Below are 25,261 nucleotides of genomic sequence, written 5' to 3' on the forward strand. Positions count from 1 at the left end.
ACACAGGTAAATTCGGCCCCTTGCACAAGACCCTGCCAGCCACTGTCCTGGAGAGGATAGCCTTTGGAACCAGCCAATGCTGCTCCTTAAAAAGCTGAGATGTCATTGCTGAGTGATGCACAGCCCTGCTGATTGGTGGAGCACCTTGCCCTTTGTAGGCCAGGAGACCAAGAAATCCAGAATCTCTCCAAATACTTTTATCACCAACAGCCCAATTAAGAATGCATGCAGCATGATTACAGAAACACCAGTGCACTGCTCCTGCCCTCCAACCCCTATCATACTGGATTAGGATTTCCAAATTTTCAGGGCTAGTTTTTAATCCTGACAGTTGTCAGCAGGAAGAAATAAACACACAGTGTCCACTTTTATTACTGTAACAAAAGAAAACTTGTTGAAGATTTTGCTGACAGACTGAAGAATATAGGTATTTTTTTGGATCACGGTTCCAAAACTATTCTAAACACATCCACTCTTAGGGTAAAAGTAACATCCTGAATGCCTATTCCTATGATATAGAATTCATCGCTGGCATCACTGTCCATGAAATTCAGTGATCTCAGTTAAGAGTTGGGTTATCAAAGATGCTAGGTTACTTAATTAACTGGGTGTGCCACATAAATATGTGGTTTCCCTGTAGTCTGCTATGTTGCAGATTATTAGAAATCTCCATTGTGAGCCCAATATTTGCAGCAAGTATTACAGCTATGGATTTAAAGGACACTGAGATTTGGTACAGCACTCATTCTCTTCACTAAAAGAAAAGGAGGACTTTTGGCACCTTAGAGACTAACAAATTTATTTGAGCATAAGCTTTCGTGAGCTACAGCTCACTTCATTGGATGCATGTGTTAGTCTCTAAGGTGCCACAAGTACTCCTTTTCTTTTTGCGAATACAGACTAACACGGCTGCTACTCTGAAACCATTCTCTTCACTGTGGACCAAAGCATGTTTCTATTAATTAGCATTATTAATGTGCTTTATAATTCCACATATCAAGATGCATAGTCTAGGGGGGTATATTTTAATCTCCACATATGGTGTGAGCTGCGCCCATAAATCCCAGTGCACTGAGATGTGAGCATACCTCTTAGCCATGTTTTCCTGTAAAATAAGCAGTTGTGACTAGGCATGCAAATAAAACACATCTCTCTTGACCTTAAAGTGACCCTTGAGGTTCTCCACAGTCTTTCAGGAAGAATGTGCAATATTTCAAGCTTGTATAATTTTATCATACATAATGGTAGATACGGTAGTTTTCTTGAAACTGATCTGACTATCCAAAAATCATTTAATTCCCTTAAATTGTAATGTGAAGGTCATGAAGCAATACTTACCACAGACCGAATATAGGCCAAATGTTTAAAAAGTTACCTTTAATTATTCACATACATCAACTTGCACATGAAATTATCATGTTTATACACACAAATAGGTGATCACGCATGCAAACTGGATTGTTACAAGTCCAAAAATCCAGCTTGTGCTCATGTCCATGCCTATTTAAAGGCTGGCTAAAGAATTGGCCTTGCATGTTGACTGCTTTATGGGAGTGAACACACATCAATTAATTTATTTGAGCATAAGCTTTCGATGCATCCGATGAAGTGAGCTGTAGCTCACGAAAGCTTATGCTCAAATAAATTGGTTAGTCTCTGAGGTGCACTAGTACTCCTTTTCTTTTTGCGAATACAGACTAACACGGCTGCTACTCTGAAACCACACATCAATTGTCAATCAGGCCATAACATGTTGAGAAAAAAGGAAAAACTAAGAGAAGTTAAATTCTTTGACCAAAAAAGCAATTTCTTCATCTTACAATCATCAGTCTATACAAACGAAATTTATTCCTGTCAGTCTGCTTCCTTTATCTACTTGCATTGCTTTCTGATTTGTTTCCTTTACAGAATTTACAAGGTCATCCAATCCATACAACAATTGTTCTTGTGATTAACTCCCTACAATCAGCAGACACAAAACGAAAGATGTATGATGAGATTTTTCAAGGTGGAAATTTATGACCTGGTTCTTAGTGCAGCTGTCCTATATTTGTCAGCATTCAGTATAACAGGGAAAAAGCTATTTTCTTGTTTTAGATCTAAGGCATTAAATTTGTAAACAGCCATTTCCTTGTTTTAGTTCCAGACTATGTCTCAATTTTTTATTTAAATACATCATTCTTTAGCCAAGTAAAAAACTCTGGATTCTTTGTGGTTCTCCTATTTATTGCAGTGATATAAAGACTTTTTTATTATTCCTACTGCAAGCTCACACTATATTATACATATCTAGGGTGACCCAATTTTTCACATTTGCTGTCTGAACAGGGCGTGGTGGGTAATAGGAGCCTATATAAGAAAAAGACCCAGAAATCAGGACTGTCCCTATAAAATCGGGCCATCTGGTCACCCTGTACATATCAGGAATGATTTCACCCAGTGCTGAAATGCAGCTGTCTCTGGGTAGAAACTGTTAGCTGTTTAACAACTAACACTACCACCACACAACAATTTAGAGTAGGAAACAAAGGACTCCACATCCCATTGAAATTGCAGAGAAAAGTTAAGTAGACAAAGTTTTTTAGTCTCTGCAGTGGCAAGAACATGTCTCAGACCTGTATTTGGGCAAATATATCTAGATTTGTATAAAAATGAACGGGGGTGGGGGTGGGAATTGGCAACCCAGTTGTATTTACTAATTTGGTTTCCACAAAGAAAGGACCGGAGAAACATGCACCACAATGAGAATGTAGAGTGATGTGTACTGCGTCTGTCACAGCAGACAGCAGGGGTACTGAGAGGCATAGGAATAATAGACTTGTTCAATGACTGGTAGCACCTCTGACTGAAATACAAATCTTTAATGCAACACAAATACTTTCCATTTAACGAGTGACCACACTGATGCCTTTGGGGAAATTTTGTCCTGAAATTACACTTTCAAGTCACAGTTGTCTATGATTAAGACAAGAGCATCCCTTTAGTCTCATCATTTAAAATAACAAAAATAAATAATCTTGACAGATTTAGAAGTCAGGCTTTGACACAGTCATGTCTGCCAAAAGGACAGACTGCAGTCAGCTAGTATATACCTCCACTCATACAAGTCTGCTCTCACACACATGGCATCCACTGGACTCGATTTGCTGAAACTGGCACAGGAAGGTATAAATTTCACCCTGGGGTCGGGGTTTCCCTGTTTGGAGGGCGGAGGGCAGAGGATGATGCATCTGCTACCAATTTTCAGAGTTCTACTTGGGGTGGGGAGCTTTAGTTTGCAGATGAGGGAGCCTGACGAGGGGATGTGCTGAATCAGTGCATTCTGTGGTGACACTGGACATGACCCCTTCCCTCTTCCTGGCCTGCTCCATATCCTTTCTGGTCTGGATTGGCTCCTTAGGAGCCTAATATATTAAGAACTCTAACTCTTAAAAAAATTGAACAAATTATTAATGTGTTGATTCCTACAATGTGTAAGGGGTTGGACCTCTGCTTTAAAAGGGGAACCTCATTCCTGATATAGGGAACAATCCTATTTTTATTTGCTTTATCAGTGACACCTACAGCCCCAACCCCGAGTTCATGGCTCCATTTTGCTTAGTACGGAAAATGCATAGTAAGACAGTCACTGTCCTAAAAAGCTTAAAATCTACATGGACAAATTAGAATCCCATTTTACAGATAGGGAACTGAGGCACTGAGAGACTAAAGGTGGGATTCACAAAGGTATTTAGACACCTAACTGCCACTGATTTCAGTGGGAGTTAGGGGACTCAGTACCTTGGTGAAGTACCTCAGTATGCCAAGGGCCAGATTTTTAAAGGTATTTAGGCATCTAAAGATGGAGATAGGCATCTAGAATTTCCAAAAGCACCTCGGCGTTGAAATGTATGGGTGTTAGGCACCTAGATGCTTTTGAAATTCCCACTAGAGACTTATCTGCATATTTAGACACCAAAATTCCTTTACAAATCTAACTCTAAATGACTTGCCCAAGGTCACACAGAAAGTTTGTGCCAGGCCCAGGAACTGAACCCTCATCTCCGGAGACCCAGTCCAGTTCCTTAATTGCAAAAGGCCATCCTTCCTTTCAACCCAACCGAGCTCACATGGATTTCAGTGAGGCAGGATTTGGCCTCACAGGTGCAATGATTACTCAGCTCAGTTTGCCATTATCTTGCCTCTCACAATAACTCTCTGACAGCATCCCAACTGATGATAATAGCAGTAATAGCCCTGGGGTGTCTAGAAAAGTATGGTTTCCTTCATCAAGCTCTGACAGGAAGAAAAAATGCCATTGATCTTGGATGCAGGGAGTGAACAGATGAGCCTGCACCCTCATCACTTAACGGTACATCTACACAGCAAAGAAAAACCGACAGCTGGCCCGAGCCATCTGACTTGGGCTCGCAGGGCTTGGGCTGCAGGGCTGTTTCATTGCTGTGTAACCTCCTGGGCTCAGAAACAGACCTGCAGTCAGCCATGGATTTTAGTTTGCTGTGTAGACATAACCTTTAGATGCCAATTAGTTTCCCAGGGAAAGATGACTGAGGTAATTAGATAATCAGGCTGGTGGGGATAGAGAGCCAATGAGCCCATCATCCCAAATCTGATAAAAAGGCACAGGAAGGAAGGAGGATGGGGGAAGGACAGGGAGGGCTAGTTAAGCCCTCAAGTCCTGATGAGAGGGTCAAAAGCACAGAAGATACTGTAAACAGACTGTTGCACAGGGACTCTTCTGATATTGGTGGGAACTCAAAATAAATGGCACTGTGAATGCAGAGCTAGTGGGAGTGTAGGCAGTTTCTATGGGGCAAGATGTCAGGAGCGAAGGCACTCCCTGTTATACTCTGATTAACCATCATCACCAAAACACGGGCTCAGCTCTCTTCAGCTTTTCTTCACCAGACAACACTCAGACATCTAGTTCTGCTGGACCCTCCCCCTGAATCCAGGATTTAGAGGAGCTTGTTTACCACAATTCTATTTTCCGCGTAGTTTTTCCCTAACATGCAAAATGTGCGGAGGCAAGCTCCTAACACTCTGCTGCCATTAAGGATGAGTTGTTGCCTTGGGGAATGTTTTTCTCTCATTACTGAAGCCTAACGATGAATGGTAGAATTGCAGACCTCAGAGGTAATTAGGAAGAAATGATTTCACATTAAAGAACTAAAATAAAATCTTTGAGCAAAGCCCAGAATCACTGCCTGGCTATCCCTAAATGATTCTGAGATAGTGAGAGAATGAAAATCCTGAGAACTGGGTCCAGAACAATCATTCAATCATGATCGGCAGGGGCTACCTTGCAGCCAGTCTGTGGCTGAATAAAGCCTGCGCGCACCCTCAGTGGGACTGGTTAAATAATAAATCATTTCAAAAAGCTGTCTCTGTCCTCATAGCAGAAAACTTTCAGTAAACAACAATGATCTCTTTTGGCTGTTTCCTGCAGGCCTTTTAAAGAGCCTTTGTGCATTTAAAAACATTGAGCAATTCATGGGTTGGTTGGTGAAGACATGTAGTACAGTACAACTGCAATTACTCTATCACTGAATAATGTGTGTGTGGCCATGGCAGTGATTCAGAGGGATATTTAGCATTTTCCCCACATTACAACCAACTGACTTTGTCTCTCAAAGTTCAGATTTAGAACCTGAAACGAAAAACCTGCTGATGTGAGAATTGGTCGATCAGCATAACTAGTGTTGTGTTAGGAATAGAGGTCACAGTTACAGTCCTTGCTGCATCTGTCAACACCATGGCATGGAGTACGGAAGGCATGATGTTACTGAAGGTGCCAGCAAGCCATCCTCTGAATGGCATGTTCAACAATTGCTGGTCTACTTTTACGGGCATGAACGATGCCATGGTCCCTTATAGAAATATTTGCCAAATTTTATTGTTAAAAATAAATTCTTTTGGACCGCTTTCTACCAAGAAGTACTGTCTCTGCCAACGGGATAATAACATCTCCTCTGAACACATCATCCTCTATAAGGATCTGTCAACCTGAAAAATGCAGCTGACTTAAATAATTTGATTATCTTTTATTGCATTACATTTAACATTGAAGCAAATTTCAGACAAGTCAAATTATCTGAAGGCGACTTGACTATCCAAATAGCCATGGTGCTTGCTGTTCTGCAAACATTGCAGATTTACAGTACTTTAATACTTATGACATTTCTGCCAGCCTTATGGTCAAATCATATCTGAACTGATGACATAATTTCCCCTCCACCTTTTCCCTGCCAGCCCAGTTCTCTTTCCTCTTCGCTCCATTTCATCTGTCCGCTCTTCCCTCTTTCTCCCCTGTGTGTGCACACACACTCCCTCACACACGTAGGCAATCAGAACTTGATTTGAACAGGTCATAAAATCCCACAACAGATATGTGACATTTCAGAATTGCATGGTGATCTTTTACTTCCATGGGAATTCCCTGGATAAGCGGATTCCTTTGTTCCTAGGCAATGTTTTTCAGCACAGTCAAGGCAGACACAGCATAGGTAGGGTGAGTGTTCAGAAAAGATTATCTTCCCCAATAAAACTGTGGGAGACCACCATCTGTGAAGTCCGCTATTCAATAACAGATTTGACATGTGATTTTTACCACAATATTGCCAAACCACAAATACTTCATTCTTATTCTTTAATAATCTGTGGGATTGTATTGTGTCACACCTGTTTTTATTGATATATTATGCGGAATGCGTTTCAATAGACTACTCTCATACATCATATTTGTCTTGTGATACATGCAGTGTATTATCTGCATTGCCTGAAATCAGATTTTCCAGTGGCGGTGGTATAGATAGTGTGTTGCAGAATGAATAAATTTAGGAATATAGAACAAAATATAGTGCAGAGCACTATCCTCTTACGCCTTTCTGCGGAGCATGTTACTGAAGTATGTGCTGGTTAACACTGTATTAGGGCCTGGCTACACTCGAAACTTCAAAGTTTTTTCACACCCCTGAGCGAGAAAGTTGCAGCGCTGTAAAGGGCCAGCGCAGCCGTAGCCTTATTTGCATTGCAGATCTCAACACACTATCTAGGTGCCCCTTACTCAGATATGTGAGGATAGGGGGCAGATCACAAAAAAGAATGCATATGTGTTGGAAAGAGACTCCTTTGTTTGTTTGTTTTTTAACTGAATCCTTTTAATTCTTAAATGTGTGGATGGAGACAGGATGGGAGTCATGGTTTCCCTGTGCTACTTTGGATGGGTTTCAAAGGACATTTTGAGCATGGCAATGCTTAGACATAGCTTTGCAAATAACGGTGTGTGGCAGGGGCACAGCACACGCTCCGAGTATTGCTGCAGAAGGGAGGGCAATTTACATCTGCTCCCTGCAGGCCTAACGGGCACCTGGCCAAAATGCCTAGAGCATATGCACATTGTCTGGAAGATGGTGTGGCATTCCTCTGGTCTGCCCTCCTGAGGGCAACATTTGCATATCCCACACAGTGCTGCAACACCAGTACTCTGAGGATGATGTTGTGACAGAAAGAGCTGATATGTAATGACGTTATGCATACAGAGATGTAACCATTTCATTAACATTGTATGTGAGCTGGTTGGGAAGGGGAAGTTATGGTATACTGGGTTAGTAGATTATCCTGTATTGATCTATCTTAACACGGGACTGTTGGAACAGCAAACAGGACGCTGTGGTGTGACTCCATCTGGATCATGCTGTAATGGCTAGAGGCCTGAGAGCTGAGCGGGGGTGCACTCAAAGAAACCAGGAGGGGCCAGAGGTGCAGTTCAACCAGTAACTGTGACAACTGTAAGGTCCCAATTTTGCTTAAATTACCATATTCCGGCCTAACGTCACTTACATTGCACACCTCTGCCTTATTGTGCAGCCGGGGGGTTGAGGAGGCACCAGAAAACATAAACAATAGGAGGTGTAGGTGAGCAGGTGAGCATACCTAATAAAGAAGTTTCCAAACACAAACTTTGAAATACACAGTTTTAAAAAAAGATTTGTTTAAAGTGCCCCATCCTCAGCTGGTGTAACCCAGCATAGCTCCATGGGAGTCAATGGAAATATGATGATGTACAGCAGCCGAGGAACTGGTCTACAGTGTTCAACTCCTACCCGCATCTCATGAGTGTTACAAACTGAAGGACAGTATCTTGTTTCACTACTAGAAACCAACATATCGGAACAGCTCCTTCTAATTTGGCCACAGGGAGGATTCCATATAGCCACTTGCTGGCATTGCTGCTTCTGAATTGATGGGTATTAGCGCATGGTCCCATGGCCAATGCATGTGACTGGGATTCCAGAGACCTGGGTTTTCTTCCTGCTTTGTCACAAACTCATTTTGTGGTCTTGGGTAAGTCACTTTACTTCTCTGAACCTCAGTTTCCTGATCTGTGAAATGGGGATAACAATACTTACTACTTGTGCGAAGCGCTACAAACGTGTTGAGTGTTGTTATTATGGACCGTGAAGATCCTGCGTTGCATTGTGGTGATGCTAAGATTCAAAGAGCCTACTGTAGGCCAAATTCTGCTGTGGGATATGCTCTGCAGCCCTATTTACTGCTGCAGCATCACTGGGGTGCAAATCAGGCTAGAACTGGTTCAGCTGGTGAACTTTGATAATTTATTAAATGTGCTGTGGTATCTGGCTATGGGTTGGCAGACACAATAATAGAGTCATAAGCATTTTCTGAGAACAATTTGAGATTTAAATACAATATGAACAGACACTTCTGAGTCAGTGGAATTACACAGGGATGAATTTGGCCCTGTGCAGTAGGTCGAAGATCGAAATCTTAGCATGCCAGCCCATAAGCTTCTTTTTTAAATAACACTCTCTTTTTAGATCTGCAGCTAATGTTCTCTCCTTAACTAAGCATAGAGAAGAATGCACATAAATACTGAAGTGTCCTAATCAGCGTTCTAGTGAAAACAAATTGATCCTGTTCATTGCTGACAATGGTAACTATCTGCTAAAGTTTTTATTCTGTATTTTATATTTCTTCTGCAAATAATGTTTGTAATTTAATTGGCTGGTTATTTCAAACCTTTGGGACCCATTGCTGGAATGGTACAAATTCCTCAGAAATATTATTAAACTTACCAACTGCAATCATAGTCTGCATCTCAGTTCTTCCCCAAGGACTATAAATCCTGTACGCCTTTAATTTTGCTTGCAATTTGGATCATTATGTGACAACAAAGGATGGATGCAATAATGAGGTTTTGAAATGTTATTTACACAACAGAAAAAAAATCGACTTGAGTTTTCTGAAAATTATTCTGCAAGCCATGGAAATGGCACATTTTTACACACCAAACTCGAGACATTTCCATCCAAATAAATGTAATATCTATCAGCCTACAGGCTAGCCATAGATAGCCTGGATTTATACTCTGATATTTTGTATTTAGACATAAGACACATTCTAGGTTTTTACTACTGAGACCTGTAACCCTGTCTAGTTTTGCAGCATTTGTGACCTATCATATTCGCAGCCTGGCTAAGGAAGTATTTTTCTCCCCAAGTTTCTTAACTCTACTTCTAACTCTACTCAGCAGAGGGAGATGCAAAACTCTAAATTCCAATTGTCACAGAGCCTGATTCACCACTATGTTATTCCTATTGTGATTCCATTAACTTCAATGAAGTTACACTGGTATAAAACTGGAGTAATGCAGTGATGAATCAGGTCCTGTATTTTTCTCAGCTCAGATATTTTATCATTCTAAACTTTTAGGATTTTCACTCTCTAACCCATGGCTACATCAGAAGACAATATCATGTTTCGTACCTCCGACAGTAAAGGAGCACAAATAGCAAGATGAGTGCACTGGAGAAAAAGGCAGTGATGTTGTGAGAACATGAGGCCTAACTAAGAAATGCTCTAGGTTTGTCAAAATTGGTTTCCCTAGCTGAAAATCAAACTGCAGAAACACCTTGTTCTCACAAGGACATTAAATCAGTTGGAGCAGTGTTGTTTAATATATGTATTAATCATCTGGAAAGGGGAATGAGCAATGAGGTGGCAAAAGTTGCAGATGACACAAAGTTATTTACATTAGAGAAGTCCAGAGAGGAGTGTAAAAGTTCAGAAGGGCCTAACCAATCTAGGTGAATGGATAACATGATGGCAAATGAAGTTGAATATCAACAAATGCAAAGTAATGCACATTGGGAGGGAAAAATTAAACCCCTCAGATACCTTACAGGGTTCTAAATTAACTGTATCAACTAAGAAAAAGGATCTGGGTGCCACTCTGGACATCTCATTGAAGACCTCAACTCAGTGTGCACCTGCAGTCAAAAAAGAAGTTATGATGAATAAGGAGTAGGATGGAGAATAATATGGAAAATATTATAATACCATGATATAATTCAATGGTGCAGCTTCATCTGGAATACTGCTCACAGTATTGCTCACCCATCACAACCAAGATATGGCAGAATTAGAGGGATTTCAGAGAAAGGTGTAAAAAATGATTAGGGGCATAAAGAGATTGGAGAAAAGACTGGAATTGTTTACCTTACAAAGGAGATGAGTAAGAGGGGACATGGGACAAGTATATAAATAATGAATGATATAGAGAAGGTACATTAGAAGCGTCTATTCTCTCTGTCTGATAACACAACAAGACAACATTCATTAAAATTGAAAGGTGGCAAATTCCAAACCAATAAAAGGAAATATTTTTTCACACAGCATGTGATTAATCTGTGGAACTCATGGCCATAGGATGTTGTTGAGGCCAAAAACATAGCAACATTCAAAAAGTGATTGGACATTATATATAAAAACAGCTTATTCAAAGTTGTAATGATTAATATACATTCTGGAGAGATATTAAACCACATACTTCAGGGTTTAAGACAATCTCTTACTAATAAGGATTATAAGGATACCTAATGTGGGGAGGCAAATAATTTTACAGCTGCTTACTGCCAGGTTGCATGTACCTTTCTCTGAAGCATTTGGTGTGGACCACTGTCAGAAACAGGATACTGAATTAGGTGAGCCTTGGTCAGATTCAACATGGCATCCTATGTTCCTATATGCAAGTTAAGAGTCACCCGGTAGAAATAATCTGACCTGTACCAATAACACAGGGTTCACTGAGGGAAACTCCCGAGTACTGTATGTGATAAAGCAGATGTTGCATATAGATACACACTTCTCCTTCTCTTCCTGACACTTCTATTTTTAGCTCACTATCAATTTGGATCTTTTTGTGCAAATACACTAAGCCAAGCTACTAAGCAAGCTGTAGAGTTGAAAATTTTAGTTCATAAAGCATTATTACTGCCTACTCCTGCATAATACTGGTGCCAGACCCCACAGGCTAGTTGGAGTATTAGATTTAACATAGAAAGCATAGGTAAAAAGTATACAGGAAAGCACTCGAACATCTTACATATTTCGCCAAGGAATGCTAACTATTCTGAATGCAACTAATTGCTGAGAGGAAGAGAGGTAATAAATTCTATCCTTCATGTTTATCAATCACCTCTCTACCCTAGCCCACATCTATCACGGCAAAAATAAGATCAAGTGGAAAGGAATAACATTAGAAAGATGAGTCTTCAAAAGGAGAAACCCGGCCCAAGCCTGACCCACCCAAATCAGGTTGTGTGTGATAGGTATGGAGTGTTGCTGGATAGGAATATATTTAGCTGCTCCAAAGGTAACTCAGTCAGGAGGGGGCTTCATGTCAGTCATTTAGTAGCACCAATGGTTTCACAAAAGAGTACATAAAGAGGGTTCCACATGCTACAGCCCAGAATGTCCCCAAAGCTACACCTTTTCATTGGGAAGTAGAAAATGGGCACCAATGCAGAAAGCACATTTCCATGGGCCCTTCTGTAGCAAAGGACCCCTGAGGGTGAGATAGGGCTGTGTATGGGAAATTATACTGAAGCAGAGGCAAAGCCTAGAGCTGTTGGTTTTCTTCAGCCCGTTGGGTGACATCTCACATGTAGAGCATTGCGAACAGATGACCTTAAATCTCCATAGCCCAAGGCTAAAAGTTGTATCTTGCAGTCCACTCTCCCAGCAACCCATTGCTTGACGGTAAACATTAGAAAAGTGTTTGGATCTTACCTTGTTAGCTTTGTTCCAATCTGCTGCCTCAGTTCAAGTCTCTCCTCATCCGTCTGCTTTGGGAGGATGTTCTTTTCCTCCAGCTCTCGTTTGGAGGGCCTGTTGCTAAGTTTGATTGCTAAAGAATCCTGCCTGCAGATTTTCATTGCCAGAGAACCTATGGAAGAAACGAGAGGTCTTGCCAAAGGGGATGTCAACATTATACCATATCATACTGCAGGCAAAGCAGTACCCGTCAGGAGAGGATAAGCAGAGTGAACTAAGTTAGATTCTAGTCTACGCTACAGTGGCACAGTTATGCCACTGCAGCTGCACTGTTGCAGTGCTGTAGTGTAGATGCTTCTTACATTGACGGAAGGGGTTTTTCCATCAAGGTAATTAAACCGCCACCTCAAGAGGCTGTAGCTAAATTGACACAATAATTATTCCACTGATCAAGCTGCATCTACAGTGGGGGTTAGATTGACCTAAGTATGTCGCACAGAGTGTGACATTTTTCATAGCCCTGAGCGACGTAACTAGGTCAATCTAATTTTTAGGGGTAGCCTTAGATTCGAATTTTTTCCAGATTTACACCAGTTTATTAGCTTCAGTGGAGTCACTTTTAATTCACAGTAACTCCTCACTTAATTTGGTAGTTATGTTCCTGAAAAATGCTACTTTAAGTGAAACGATGTTAAGCAAATCCAATTTCCCCATAAGAATTAATGTAAATAGGGGAGTTAGGTTTCAGGGAAATATTTTTTGCCAGACAAAACACATTGTATACATATACAGTATAAGTTTTAAATAATTGTAAACAAACAATTTAATACTGTACTCACCAATGATTACTGTGAAGCTTGGTTGAGGCAGGGGTGTAGTGGGGTTGGGGTGCGGGGGCTTGCTCCGCTCCACCCACCCAGTTCTCCTGATGGGGAGTGGGGTCAGGGTGCGGGGGCTTGCCCCATTCTGCCCACCCAGCATTCCAGCCGGGGAGCGGGTGAGCCCCCGGCCCCGCTCCCTGGCAGGAGCGCTGGTCAGGTGGGCAGAGTGGGGCGAGCCAAACAATCTTATAACAGAACATTGTGCAAGTTTAAATGAGTATGTTCTCTAATAGATCAGCGACCTAATAATGAAATAATGTTAACCGGGATGACTTTAAGTGAGGAGTTACTGTATATCATTACAGTGAAGGACAGAATTTGGTCCAACAGGTAAAGAGAATAAGATGCAGATGTAACAATTGTGGGGGTGTTTTTTAATAATGATTAATATTGTATCTGGATCTGCCACTAGCGTGGGGTTTCTGTGCCAAATAACAGAATGGATATTTCACCCTCAGCGTCTGACTGGGTAGCAGGGCCTGTCCACCTAGAGACGGATGGAGGAGGTCTTTTCTCATACTCACCTCACAGCTTACACTTAAGTTTCACAAAGAGACAATGCCAGAGCATGTATCCTTACTAAGTCAAGCCTGCTGTCCTTGGGCAGCACCCAGACCAGCTTGAACAGTGAGAGTCAGAATAGGTACGTATACACTGCAGCTGGGAGTGTCTCTCCCAGCCCAGGTGGACAGCCTTGTGCTAGCTCTGCTTGTGCTAGCTCTGCTTGAGCTAAAAATAGCAGCGTGGCGCTGTGGCATTAGTGGCGGCTGGGGCTAACTACTCATGTCCCTCTGGGTCTGAGCTTGGCTGGCCAGCCTGAGCTGCCACCCATTCTGCAACATCCACACTGCTATTTTTACTGTGCTAGCTCGAGGAGAGCAAGTGCGAGTCTGTCTGTGTGGGCTGCAGTGGCACCAGTTTGGGGAGGGTGGGGGGGGAAGGCTGGAGGGGAATGAACGTCTCTCTCCAAGGTTTTTGCACTTGCTCAAAGTTGCATAGGTTGTGGAGCCGCAGGGCCCATGGCCTGACCACTTTTAAGCAGTGATCCCATTCTAAATCAGTATGGCTGCTGCTGGTGCGGTCCAGAGCATACGACTCAATACTACTCAAATTTGGCCTGGCTGCGGAGGGGTGGCCAGCCCAATCGGTACTGTGACTGGCACATGCAAAGTCTGTTCAGATACAGCAGACTGCAGCCGACAACTTGACTTTTGTCGGAACCAGCTCATGCAGTATGAGGGAGGGAAGCTCACCAGCTGAGGGAGACCTGGGGTTCCTGCAGGAGGAGGGCGGGCATGAAGAGAGACTGGAATGGGGTCCCTTGCCGGGGGGTTGGATAGAGGGACCGGAATTTGCACCTTCCAGGAAATATCTGAATTGGTGCCACTGACAGGCTGGGAGGCATGCTCCCAACTGCAGTGTCGACACACTAACTGAGAGAACCAGATTGAGAGTCTCACAGACACAGGAGGATCAGGGCTTTGAGAGGTGGCTCTGTTCTGTTCTTGTCATTTAAGAGGAAGTCTATCTAACTTAGCCTGTAGTGAAGCATAAGATTAGATGACATTAAATATGCAAGTAGGATGTTCGTTATTTTAAAATCTTGTGTCTTTAATTCTTTGTTCTAAGTGCTCAATAAAAATGCTTTGTTTTAAGAAAGCTGTTTGTCAATATTGTCGGTCATATAATCCCGAAGGGAGGAAATGCAGGTCATTCAGACCTTCAGGGTGATATTCAGTTGCTGTACACAGGGTAGCGGACCCATGTTCTAGTCAAAGAGTGGAAGAATTGTGAGATTTCACCTAGAGAGAGCTATGGACTAGAGGCCAAATACTGGAGGGGGGTGCACTCAGAGAGCAACCAGAAAGGGGGAAGAGATGCAGCTAACCCCGCAACCGTAGGTCTCAAATTTAACGTAGAGTTGTCATTTGTGGGCCTGATTCTCCGCTGCCTTGCACCGTGTAGAGTAGGAGTAAAATGATACCAAATGAGATGATAGCATTTGTACAGATGTAAATTACGCTACATTGTGCAGGGTAGTGGAGAATGAGGTTCATGTTTTTACTAGTAATTACACTTCGTATTGTAGCTTAGGGTTTTGGAGTCTGATTCTGAACTCATTTAGACTGGTGTAATCCAGGAGTGACTCCAAAGAAGTCAGCAGGGTTACACTGGTGTAAGAGCGCTGTAAGCAAGGTCACATTCAGGCCCTTGATTTTTAAATCAGTAAGGACTAAATTAAGAAAAATGTGAGCACAGCATACAGAGAGCTGAATACTGCCCACAGTACTCAAGTATTCAGTGAGTTCAGTAAGTACGTGAGCAGAATTGGCCCTGCCCCCTGTGGATAATGATCCTAACAAAAAACAGTGTACCTGTGTTATTTTGTTCTTAGAGAACATGCTGAGCTTTCTCTATGTGTATAATCCACACTATATGAGGTACAAACCAGAAATGCCAGTCAGTGCTGGAAGGATCTATTTCAAAAACTACCCCTTGTCCATTAAGGGTGATATTTAAAATAAAGAGCAGATGTCCAGCAATAATTTAGGGGCGAATCCTGAAGTCCTTCCTCGTTTTTTATCCAATACTTACCTGGACAAAAGTTCCAGGGCAAAATACTCACACTGACTTAAATGGGAGTTTTTCCTAAATGAGGATTGAATAAAACCTGAGTCAAGATCTCCAGACCTGGCCCTACTTTAGTATTGTTTCAAAACTGCTCAGTACTGGGCTCATTCTGATCCTATTTAAGTCGTTGGTAAAACTCCCACTGCCTTCTTGACTTGACGCCGACACGTTTTAAAAAAAAAACCTGTATGTAAATATTCTGACATGACTTTGTACTTATTCAGTATAAAACACCTGATTGTCCTCTCACAATCACTGATTTTATGCTGCTGTTACTCTGTTGTAGTCAATGGAGTTTATTCTAATTTAGGTCAGTGAAGTGACAAGAAAATCCGGCCCAAGATATCCAGTTTGCTTGTGTTTTCCTTGTGCTTTGAGGATAAATTAAAAAAAAACCAACACCAATAAAAGGGGAGAGGGAAGGATGAGTCTTACTTGTAAATAATGAGCTATCATCATCTTCATCTTCCTCGTCATCCTCTTCCTCTCTTGAGTAAAGGCAGGAAGAATCTTCATAGTCAGATTCATGAGGCACATTTTCTTTATCGTCATCGCATTCGATCACAACGGTTGGCACTTGTCTCATGTCGGAAAGGCCTCCAGGTCCTGTTTTCGTGACACTGTCACCCGGGTGTAAACCAGAGCTATCGGAAAAGAAGAATTAAAAAGAGAAATTAAGAAAATTAGAGAAAATTGCTTAGCAGGAGTCAGGGCTGCTTCTCTGAAGTCAGAGCACAAGGGCCTTTTTATACTGCAGACATTTTTTTTACGAGGGGAAGATGGAAGGATTATAGTTACCAACAAGAATGGGTTAAAACATGGTAAACAGGAGAAATTAAGTTACATTGGTTAGTAAGGAATTAAAGGATAATTCCAATTTAAAAACTTGCATAACCAGAACTGAGAAAGGACCTATTATTAAGGTTGTCTGACACCTCCCAATATATGACCCTGTTTTCAGTTGCTTATAATGTTGCCAAATGTTAATCATCTGGACTAAACTTTCCATGCTTGGTGTCTGCCTGAGGCTGAATTTCTTTGGAAAATTTTGGTGAAATTGGTTCTGTTGTTTCTGAGAATGAGTTTAGGGAAAAACATGACGGTTTGCTCATGTTAAAAAATTCTGCTGACCTTTGCACTGAAAAGCTATAGAGCCCCAACATTTTGGAGGACATGTTGAAAAATTGGCAGGAGCTGTGGCCTGTATGTCAGGGATGTGCCTTTTGCTATCCCTGTGAAAATCCACATAAACTGGGACAAGTTATAGGAGGGAGTTTGGGACCAGCTGGACAAGGAAACTAGGACTAGGAACCAGTGTGGGGAGGACCCAAGATTCCTGAGTCTCACCATTCCTCTGCTGTCAGCAAATATCTGTGAAATTCACTGGCATAGTGCATGTCTCAGCCCCCTCTAGGGTTGGTCCTCATGAAGAATGACAACCTGCTACTGCTATCAGTTACTCAGTTGCATTGGCAGAAGCCTGTGCAGTGTGTCTAAAGGTGCCAATCCCACTGATGACTCATGTGGGCATCAATATGATGCCACATGATTGAATTTTTGTTTTTCCAGTTTGCTTTCTAAAACGCCTAGGAAATTACACAGAAAAAACTATATTAAAAAGAACATTATTAAGGTTGCAAAGTTAAGCATGTCAGCCATTCAAAAAGGCCAGAATCAAGTTTGAATGAGTAATCTTAATCTGGCCCCTGGGGCATACACATGATACAATCTGTAATTACATGATCACATACTATGTTTTTCACAGGACCCCTGCCTCACTCAGTGCACAGGATGGACCTGCTCTGGGAATGTGCCAGGGTTGTGTATAAAGGAGGCTGTTGTCCCTGTGACAAATGAAGCAGAAGATGGAAGGTGTGTAGAGAATGAGGTATGGAGGGAAAGGAGGGTCTCATGGTTAAGGCAGTTGAATGCTGCCCTGGAGAACTAGATTCTATCTTGCCTCGGACAGAGATTCCTATGTGACATTGGGCAAGTCCCTTAAACTTTTCACAGGTGGTTACTAATTGTATGTTTCTCATTTTCTGGGTCCGCAACTTGAGACCTCAGGGTCTGGTTTGTAGAAGTGTTGAGCACTCACAGCTGTAAGTCAATGGGAGCTGTACTTTGAATATATCAAATGATATTTAAGGCCAAATACTCTGAAAAATCAGGTCCTAGGAGTCTCAAATTGGGCCCCCAAAATTAGTGGAAACTTTTGGCCTTAATTTCTGTGTCTCAGGCCCCCATCACAAAATGGGGCTAGAACCACTTCCTAATCTCACAAGGGGTTTTTTTTGGACTATTCATAGATCATTTAATCTGATCTCCTGCAGAAGGCCATAGGATTTCCATGAATTAATTTTTGATTGAATTAGTGCATATTCTTAGCAAAACATCCAATCTTTGATTTCAAAATTACTAGTGAATCTAACAAAAAACTGTTGTAAAGTTAATTACCCTGACTGTTAAAACTTTCCACCTTATTTCTCGTCTGAATTTGTCTAGGATCAACTTCCAGCCGTAGGATCTTGTAATACCTTTGTCGGCTAGACTTAAGAGCCCGTTATCAAAGTTTTGATCCAAAAGTACGTACTTACAGACTGTGATCAAGTAACCTTATCTTTGTTAAATTAAACAGATTGAGAGCCTGAAGTCTATCACTATAAGGCATGTTTTCCAATCCTTTAATCATTCTTGTGCTCCTCTCTGAACGCCTTCCAATTTATCAACATCCTTCTTGAACTGTGGACACCAGAACTGGACAGAGTATTCCAGTAGTGGTCAACCAGTGTCAAATACAGAGGTAATATAATCTCCTTGCTCCTACTCAATATTCCTATTTATACATCCAAGGTGTTAGGATTCTGGGCGCAGGTAGACAGGACTAGTGGCAGGAGCTTGAGATCCCAGAACTGAAGCTAGGGTCAGAGCCAGTATCAGGGACAAGTCAAGCTGAGGGTCAGAGCCACTGTCAGGAATCAGGCTGATGGTCAATACCACATATCAAGGTTCATTTTGAGTTTCCGGGGGTCAACTAGGAGTCAGAATCCAAGTCAGAGCCAAGGTCAGTACCAGGCGTTCAGGAACAGAGAAGCAGGGTGGTCATGGCAGGTAGCTAGGGATCTGCCTTGTTGCCTGGATTCTTCCTGGCATGCCCCCTGGGCTTCTATAGGGACAAGGAGACAAACAGGGCTTGCTAAGACCACTGTCAGTCAGATCACTCGAGGTGAACCTTGTCATGGCATTGAACCTCTGTAGACTATGAGTTGCAGGGAGTGGCCAGGTTACAGCTGCTGTCAAGCAGCAATGTGGGGATTCGGCTGCTTGGTAGCATTACTGGCCTGGTTCAACTCCTGCTGATCCTTACAGAAGGATCACATTACCTCTCAATTGATTAATGTTTGTGAAGCACTCGATATTACAGTGATAAGCGCCATAAGAAAAACCTGGAGAAATTAATAATTCTGTCTTCAGAGCAGAGTTTGAACAGGGTCCAGTAAACAATTGCTAGGGTCACACATTGAACAATGAGAAAACAAAATATTGAACAGCTACTCATTAAGTGAGCACCCTCCATCCTGTGCACCTAATGAGGCAGGGCTCCTGTGGAAAAAACAGTATGCGATCATGCATTTAAAAGCTCAAGGGGAAAGAATGAAGGTTGCATCTCCAATCTTATTTCTGAGTGCATGACTTAAACTTAATAATATTCTTTTAACATGGGTTTCTGTGTGTAATATATATACATCTCTCTCAAATTCAAGGATTGTCACTCTGAAGCCTAGGATGACATATTCAAACAGCTACAAGCATGGTTGAGACCTCTTTTTGTTTAGAATATCACAAGGTTCAATCATCTCTAGGATACTCAGTCTGTGACTGTCCAATTCTTAAGTTCTCAGCCATTTTGACTGTACTAATTACACCTGTGCAGCGTCCAGCTACAGCAAGGCATATATCTACACCATGCAAAAAGTCCTAGAGCACTGTGATATCAAAGGGTTACTCAGCCCATAGGCACTGACTTCTACTGGCGCCGGTAGGTGCTCGACTCCCCTCTGCCCCAGCCCCGCCCCCACTGCCCTACCTCCTCCCGCCCCCATTCCAACCCCTTCCCCAAATCCCTGCCCTGGCCCCACCTCCTCTCCTGAGTGTGCCACGTTCCCACTCCTCCCCGCTCCCTCCCGGAGCTTGCTACAGCTGTTTGGTGGCAGCAAGCGCTGGGACGTAGGCAGAGGAGTGGGGACATGGCATGCTCAGGGGAGGAGGTGGAGGAGGTGGTGAGGTGAGGCAGAGAGGGGAGCTTGGCTGCTGGTGGGTGCAGAGCACCCATTAATTTTTCCCCGTGGGTGCTCCAGCCCCGGAGCACCAACGGAGTCGGCGCCTATGACTCAGCCAATTACACCACTCTTACTCTACAGCTAATTTGCATGCAACACTTTCATTAGTTGTATGAAGGAGACTGCACAGATAGTGGATTAACTGGCCAAACTGCCACACCTATGTGACAGCATGGGCTTCCAACTCTCCCCTGCCCCGAGAAACTTTAAATCCTTGGGAAATATAAATACAGCATAGGAATCTTTACCGAGCGAGGGGAGATTAATTAAACCATTCCAAGCTTGCCAAATAACTTGGACGAACAGATGGTTTTATAATTTCTTTCATTATTTTGGTATTTTACATCATCTCTCCAGGAAGAAGGTAAATTGAAGCGAAATGTAAGTCCTGAGATTTTTTTCTTCACCTCATTTACAATAGAACAGTACAAAAGATGAATGGGGATACATTATCTGCAGATGAGCTGTGTCTCAGATGAAATATATGACCAAGGTTGTGTTTAATTTGTGAATGTCAGGCAAGGGGTCCTACAGGAATCAAAAAGAAATGGAAATGTGCATTAGAGCTGTCTGTCTACAAACTGACTTGGGAGCGCCAGTGGTCATTTTCTATTTTTAGCGAGATCCCAAATGGGATACACCAAGACACATGAATTGTCTGTGCAACAGCCCAAAAAGCCAGACACTGAAGAGCAATTTGCTTTTACTCTCTAAACATTCAGTCCTATTGCTGCTGCCATATAGTATCTTAGGTTATGAGCTCATCGCTTCCCACAACCTAATAGGTTCAAACCTGGTTGTTATTACTACTGTTTAGCTCTCTTCACATGTAGATCTCAAAGCACTTCATAAGGGAACGTAAGTATCAATGCAGGTACATTTTTACAGACAGGGAAACTGAGAACGGGAGAGCTGAAGTCCAATGTCACATCGCAGGTGAAGCACAGAGCCAGGAAAGGAACCGAAATTTCCTACCTCCCAGCCACGTGCCCTATTCACCAGACCATATTGCCTCCCTCTACTAGGATCAAAGACTGTCAGAAAAAATCCTGGGTGTTGCAGTGGTGTTGGTGATTCAGTAGTAGGTGCTCTTCTTTCAGAAACAATAACTGTATGAAATCAGGAGGCACTGTGCTGTTGGAGAGGCTGCTCTTTGGATGAGAAGTAAATCTGAGTTCTTGATCTTGCAATTGTTAAAATTCTCATGCTCCTTTCCACATGAATATGGACATTAATCCAGCTGTCCTGGCCACATTCCATTTGAGGCAACTATCAGATTTGGGTATGATCCTGCAAAGCAACTGCTACTCCTTTAGAGAGTCTAGGATGTGCAGAACCACAGTAGATACTCCACAGCACCCTGGAGGACTGGGCCCTTTAACTATTTAAATCACCTTCCACTACGTCAGTTGGAGATGTTATCTTAATGTTCTGCCCTAACCTGTTGTGTGGTGTTGATGAGGACCATTAAACAGTTGCCAAGTTTCACCCCAGAAATGACTGCATTTTCAAGGGGGGTGAACTGTTATCCCATAAAGTGCTTTGGGATTCTTAGGGATAAAAGGCCCTAGATACTATAAGTGAGTGATACCATTTGTTATCATTATGTTAGACGTCAAAGAGATCATTTGGTAATTGCAGCTTATATTGCATATATTTACTGACTGGACATATCAAAGAAAGGAATTTATTTGCCTAGAGATATTCTACATTTTGTAGCACAAAGTATTAAACATTCATGAAGAATTGGGTTGTGAATTTTTCTATTAGATTTCAATGAATTTTACATTATACTATTTTTATCCAAGAAGTAATTTTGGGATGCATCAGCTGAATTCTTCTAAGGATATATAAATGCATTACAGTCTTTAAAAACTTTCAATTAACTTTTATTTTATTGATATGCTTTAATAATTTAAATTCAATTAACTTCTTTTAAAAATCTCTCTTTTTCTGATTATCTGTTTTTCTGTGTAACTCTTCAGTGGCAGATATACGAAATCCCGAAGACTCAGATCTAATATCTTAGAGATGATAAAGCTCAGCATAATGCTGTTCTGTAAAAAAAACAGTGAATGCTAGGCAGTAAAATCATTCAGCTCAGTTTAAAAACAGCACTGTCAGGCGCAGGACAAGTTCACCAAGTAACAGAAGAGGTGAGAGGGTAGCTCAATCTTTATGCCCATTCAGTCTGCCTCTACCTCTCTGCTGGAGTTACCAACCAGGTGCTAATTGTGACAGAGTATTTTGGGGGGGGGGGGGAAGAGCAGGGGGGCTGGGGCTATTCATTCCTGAGGTCCTGTGTACATTTCAACAATTTAGGTTACCATACAGCAGTTAGATGGTAATAGCAAGTTTCAATCCCTATCACACTGAGGCTTGATTTGAACTGGTGTCCTAGCAGTGGAAGATTCTCCATCTCTTTACAACTTCCCTCAGTCACGCAGTCCACCAATAATACCACTTGCTATTTTAAGCCCTATTTTTTCCTGCTATTTTATGTATTTCCTGATTTCTGTTCCACACGATTAATTTCATTCGCTAAGTCAGATGACAAGGTGTTGTGCACTTTTGCCCTACCTGCAGTACTGCAGTTTACTTATGAAAAACAATCAAGGGCACAAGTAATTCTACTGTGATAGAGTTCCTCTTTGTTGGTAGGAAATATGCACTGTCATGTGGTCTACTACAAAATTATTTGTAAAGGCTGTTGGGCTAGTAGTAGTATTACGTACTGAACAATTACACTACTAAATGTTTCAGATCATCCGTTTTAAAAGCTGTTTCAGATTTTGTTGCTTTGGTTGTTTAGAGATCAAGACCATGGCTATGTGGGCACTGGTTTCAAAAAAGAATTTATCTTAATATGTAAATTACAGTGCTGCTATTAAGAAAAGATTTTCATGAGAAGTCAGAATTTAAGGATTATACAGACAACTACTGATATTCTTGTTACTCAATGGTGTACTCTAAATAGAACAGAAGAAATCACTCCTGTAAAAATCTAGTGGGATAAAACATATCCCCACAAACTATCACCCATTCTTCTTTGATAACAGAATGAAGAGTTACCAGAAAAGATTCTATCAAAATGTTGTCAGATCAAGAGTATATTGTTTTGTTGCTTATCAATTAAAATAAAAATAGAAACACTTCAGATCACTGTACATTCATTAATATAATACTACACTGGGATGAGCATGGGATTAGCTATACATATTGAGAGTGTCTATCCTCAGGCCGTGAAGTTTAGACTAAAGTAGTTCTCTTGAAAAGTTTTATAGACTGAAATGCATTCGATAAGAACTACAAGACTTCTGGTAAGTAGGTCTAATATGATTTATTTTATAAATTTGAAGTCTGAGGGAACTGGATGTCTAAGGACAATTGGTTACAGAAACTTTCTGATACAGAGGTTTTCGCCTTCTATCCCAGGGCAGGGCATTGGTAACTGGAATTACCCATCATTACCATCTGTTAGCTGTTTAGTATCCTGTAAGAAATAAGGTCTGACCCCAGTTGCGAGTTTACAAGAGTATGCATCATGATTGACACTAACTGGCAGCCTCATCAGAGAGACTGATTGGGCGCATGGCTGGAGATTAGACTAGCATGTCACGCCAAGTAGCTGCCTCTCCAAGTCAACGTTCAGGAACACAGGAAGGGCACAAACTATATGTCAGAAAAGCCATAGTGAAGTCGGGGAAGAGAGGTACCCTGATAGCAAATCTACATCGTGGAACCCAAAATTTTCTTGAATTTTAAAGAAGTTGGCTGCATAAATTAGCCCTTTGTTTAAATTGTGACACAATGTTATCCTCATGTAGGAAAATTGCGGCCTAGCTCTTGTCCCACCGTTGCTACAAGAAGAGGGAGTGAGTGCAGATCCTTTATGAGAGTTAGGAATGTGTCACTTAAAATCATAACACCACTTGGCACTTACATAGTAATTTCCATTTTTAAAATGCTTTTAAAATATTGCCCTGTTAATGCTCACAACACTCTTGCGAGGCAGGTAAGTGTTATCACCCGTTTTACAGAGAGGAAAACAGAGGCATAGAAGTTAAGTAACTTGATCAAGGTCACACACAAAAACGTGGTCCCTGGTTCCTACTCCATGATCAGGTAGTCCTCATTTTTCTTTGGCATGCTTCTAACTCATTGGCAAATCATTTCTAACTTCCTTTCACATAGCTCGTACCTTTTCCCTACCTTCAGATGTTGTTAGACAGTCAGCTCTCTGAAGACCTGGTCTTCTAAAGCAAAAAATCTATGTTGTTAAAAGAAGGGGATTGCATGTTCTTTCTTTCCCTATTCTTGGCCACAGAAGCGGAGGTGGGTGAGGAGGGAATGGTTTAGGGGCGTGAGGTTTAAGAAAAGAATGCTGGAGAGTTTAGGGAGAAAATTACAGATGGGCTCAGGAATCAACCCACACCAGCTGAATTTACCAGAACGAGCAAATCCCACTGACTCAGGAAGAAAGCAAGAAGAAATAGGCCTTTTCTTTTAACAATTAAAAAAAAAGGCACCCTTTTGGCTGAAGAGGGCTGGTTATGGTTCACACTGGGGCTTGTCAGTATCCTCTTCCCTTATAAAAAAATACTATAGTGTTCTTTAGTAATGCTTCACATCACTTGACAGTAGAACAACTGCAGTATCTGGAGTGATTATTTTAGAATACTTAAGTATTTAATTTTTGTAGATAATATCTGGGATCAGCTGAAATGGGTGCTACACCAAGTGATGTTAGGCACACCCAGATCAACTAGTCTGTCCTGCATGCAACAGGCCACCAACACCACAGGTTCACATTTGGTGTTTTTATGGGATCATTAAATTGGTGGCTCATAGTCATTCTGTGATTAACTGACACACCCAAGTTTTTCTCCTCTGTCATTTCCAGCTGATAGCAGAGATTCTTGTTGTTAGTCCCTGAGTGCATGACCTTATACTTTGTACTATTAAATTTCACCCCATTTCTATACTCCAGGCCTCTAGGTCATCCAAATCTTCCTGTATAATATTCTGATCCTCCTCTGTATGGATGATGCCTCCCAACTTTTTGTCATCAGCAAATTTAATTAGCACAGTCCTACTTTTTGTGCCAAGGTCACTCATTAAAATATTAAATACAATCAGTCCCAAGAGTGATCCTTGAAGAATGCCATTAGTAACCTCCCTCCAGCCCAGCAGTTCTCCTTTCAGCACAACCCACTGACCTCTCCCCTTTACACAGTTTCCTTACCCACATGACGATTCCTGTATTAACCCCCATTTTACTAATAATTCCCCATGTAGTACCAATGCAAATGCTTTATTGAATTTTAGATA

At 41.7% G+C, this 25,261-nt stretch overlaps 1 protein-coding gene across 11 annotated transcripts in view; it reads right to left on the reverse strand.

Annotated features, from left to right (window-relative positions):
* Nucleotides 1-25,261, reverse strand: part of PHACTR1 (phosphatase and actin regulator 1) — a 423,459-nt gene that overhangs the window by 45,238 nt on the left and 352,960 nt on the right. For all 11 annotated transcript variants that reach the window (XM_037893144.2, XM_037893141.2, XM_037893146.2 and 8 more), the window contains 2 exons: nucleotides 16,026-16,234; nucleotides 12,094-12,250 (listed from right to left, as the gene is read on the reverse strand). In XM_037893144.2, coding sequence (XP_037749072.1) covers nucleotides 12,094-12,250; nucleotides 16,026-16,234 — 366 coding nt within the window. The remainder of the gene's footprint in view (nucleotides 1-12,093; nucleotides 12,251-16,025; nucleotides 16,235-25,261) is intronic.

This window comes from Chelonia mydas, chromosome 2, assembly GCF_015237465.2.
Source record: "Chelonia mydas isolate rCheMyd1 chromosome 2, rCheMyd1.pri.v2, whole genome shotgun sequence".
Classification (NCBI taxonomy): Eukaryota; Metazoa; Chordata; order Testudines; family Cheloniidae; genus Chelonia; species Chelonia mydas.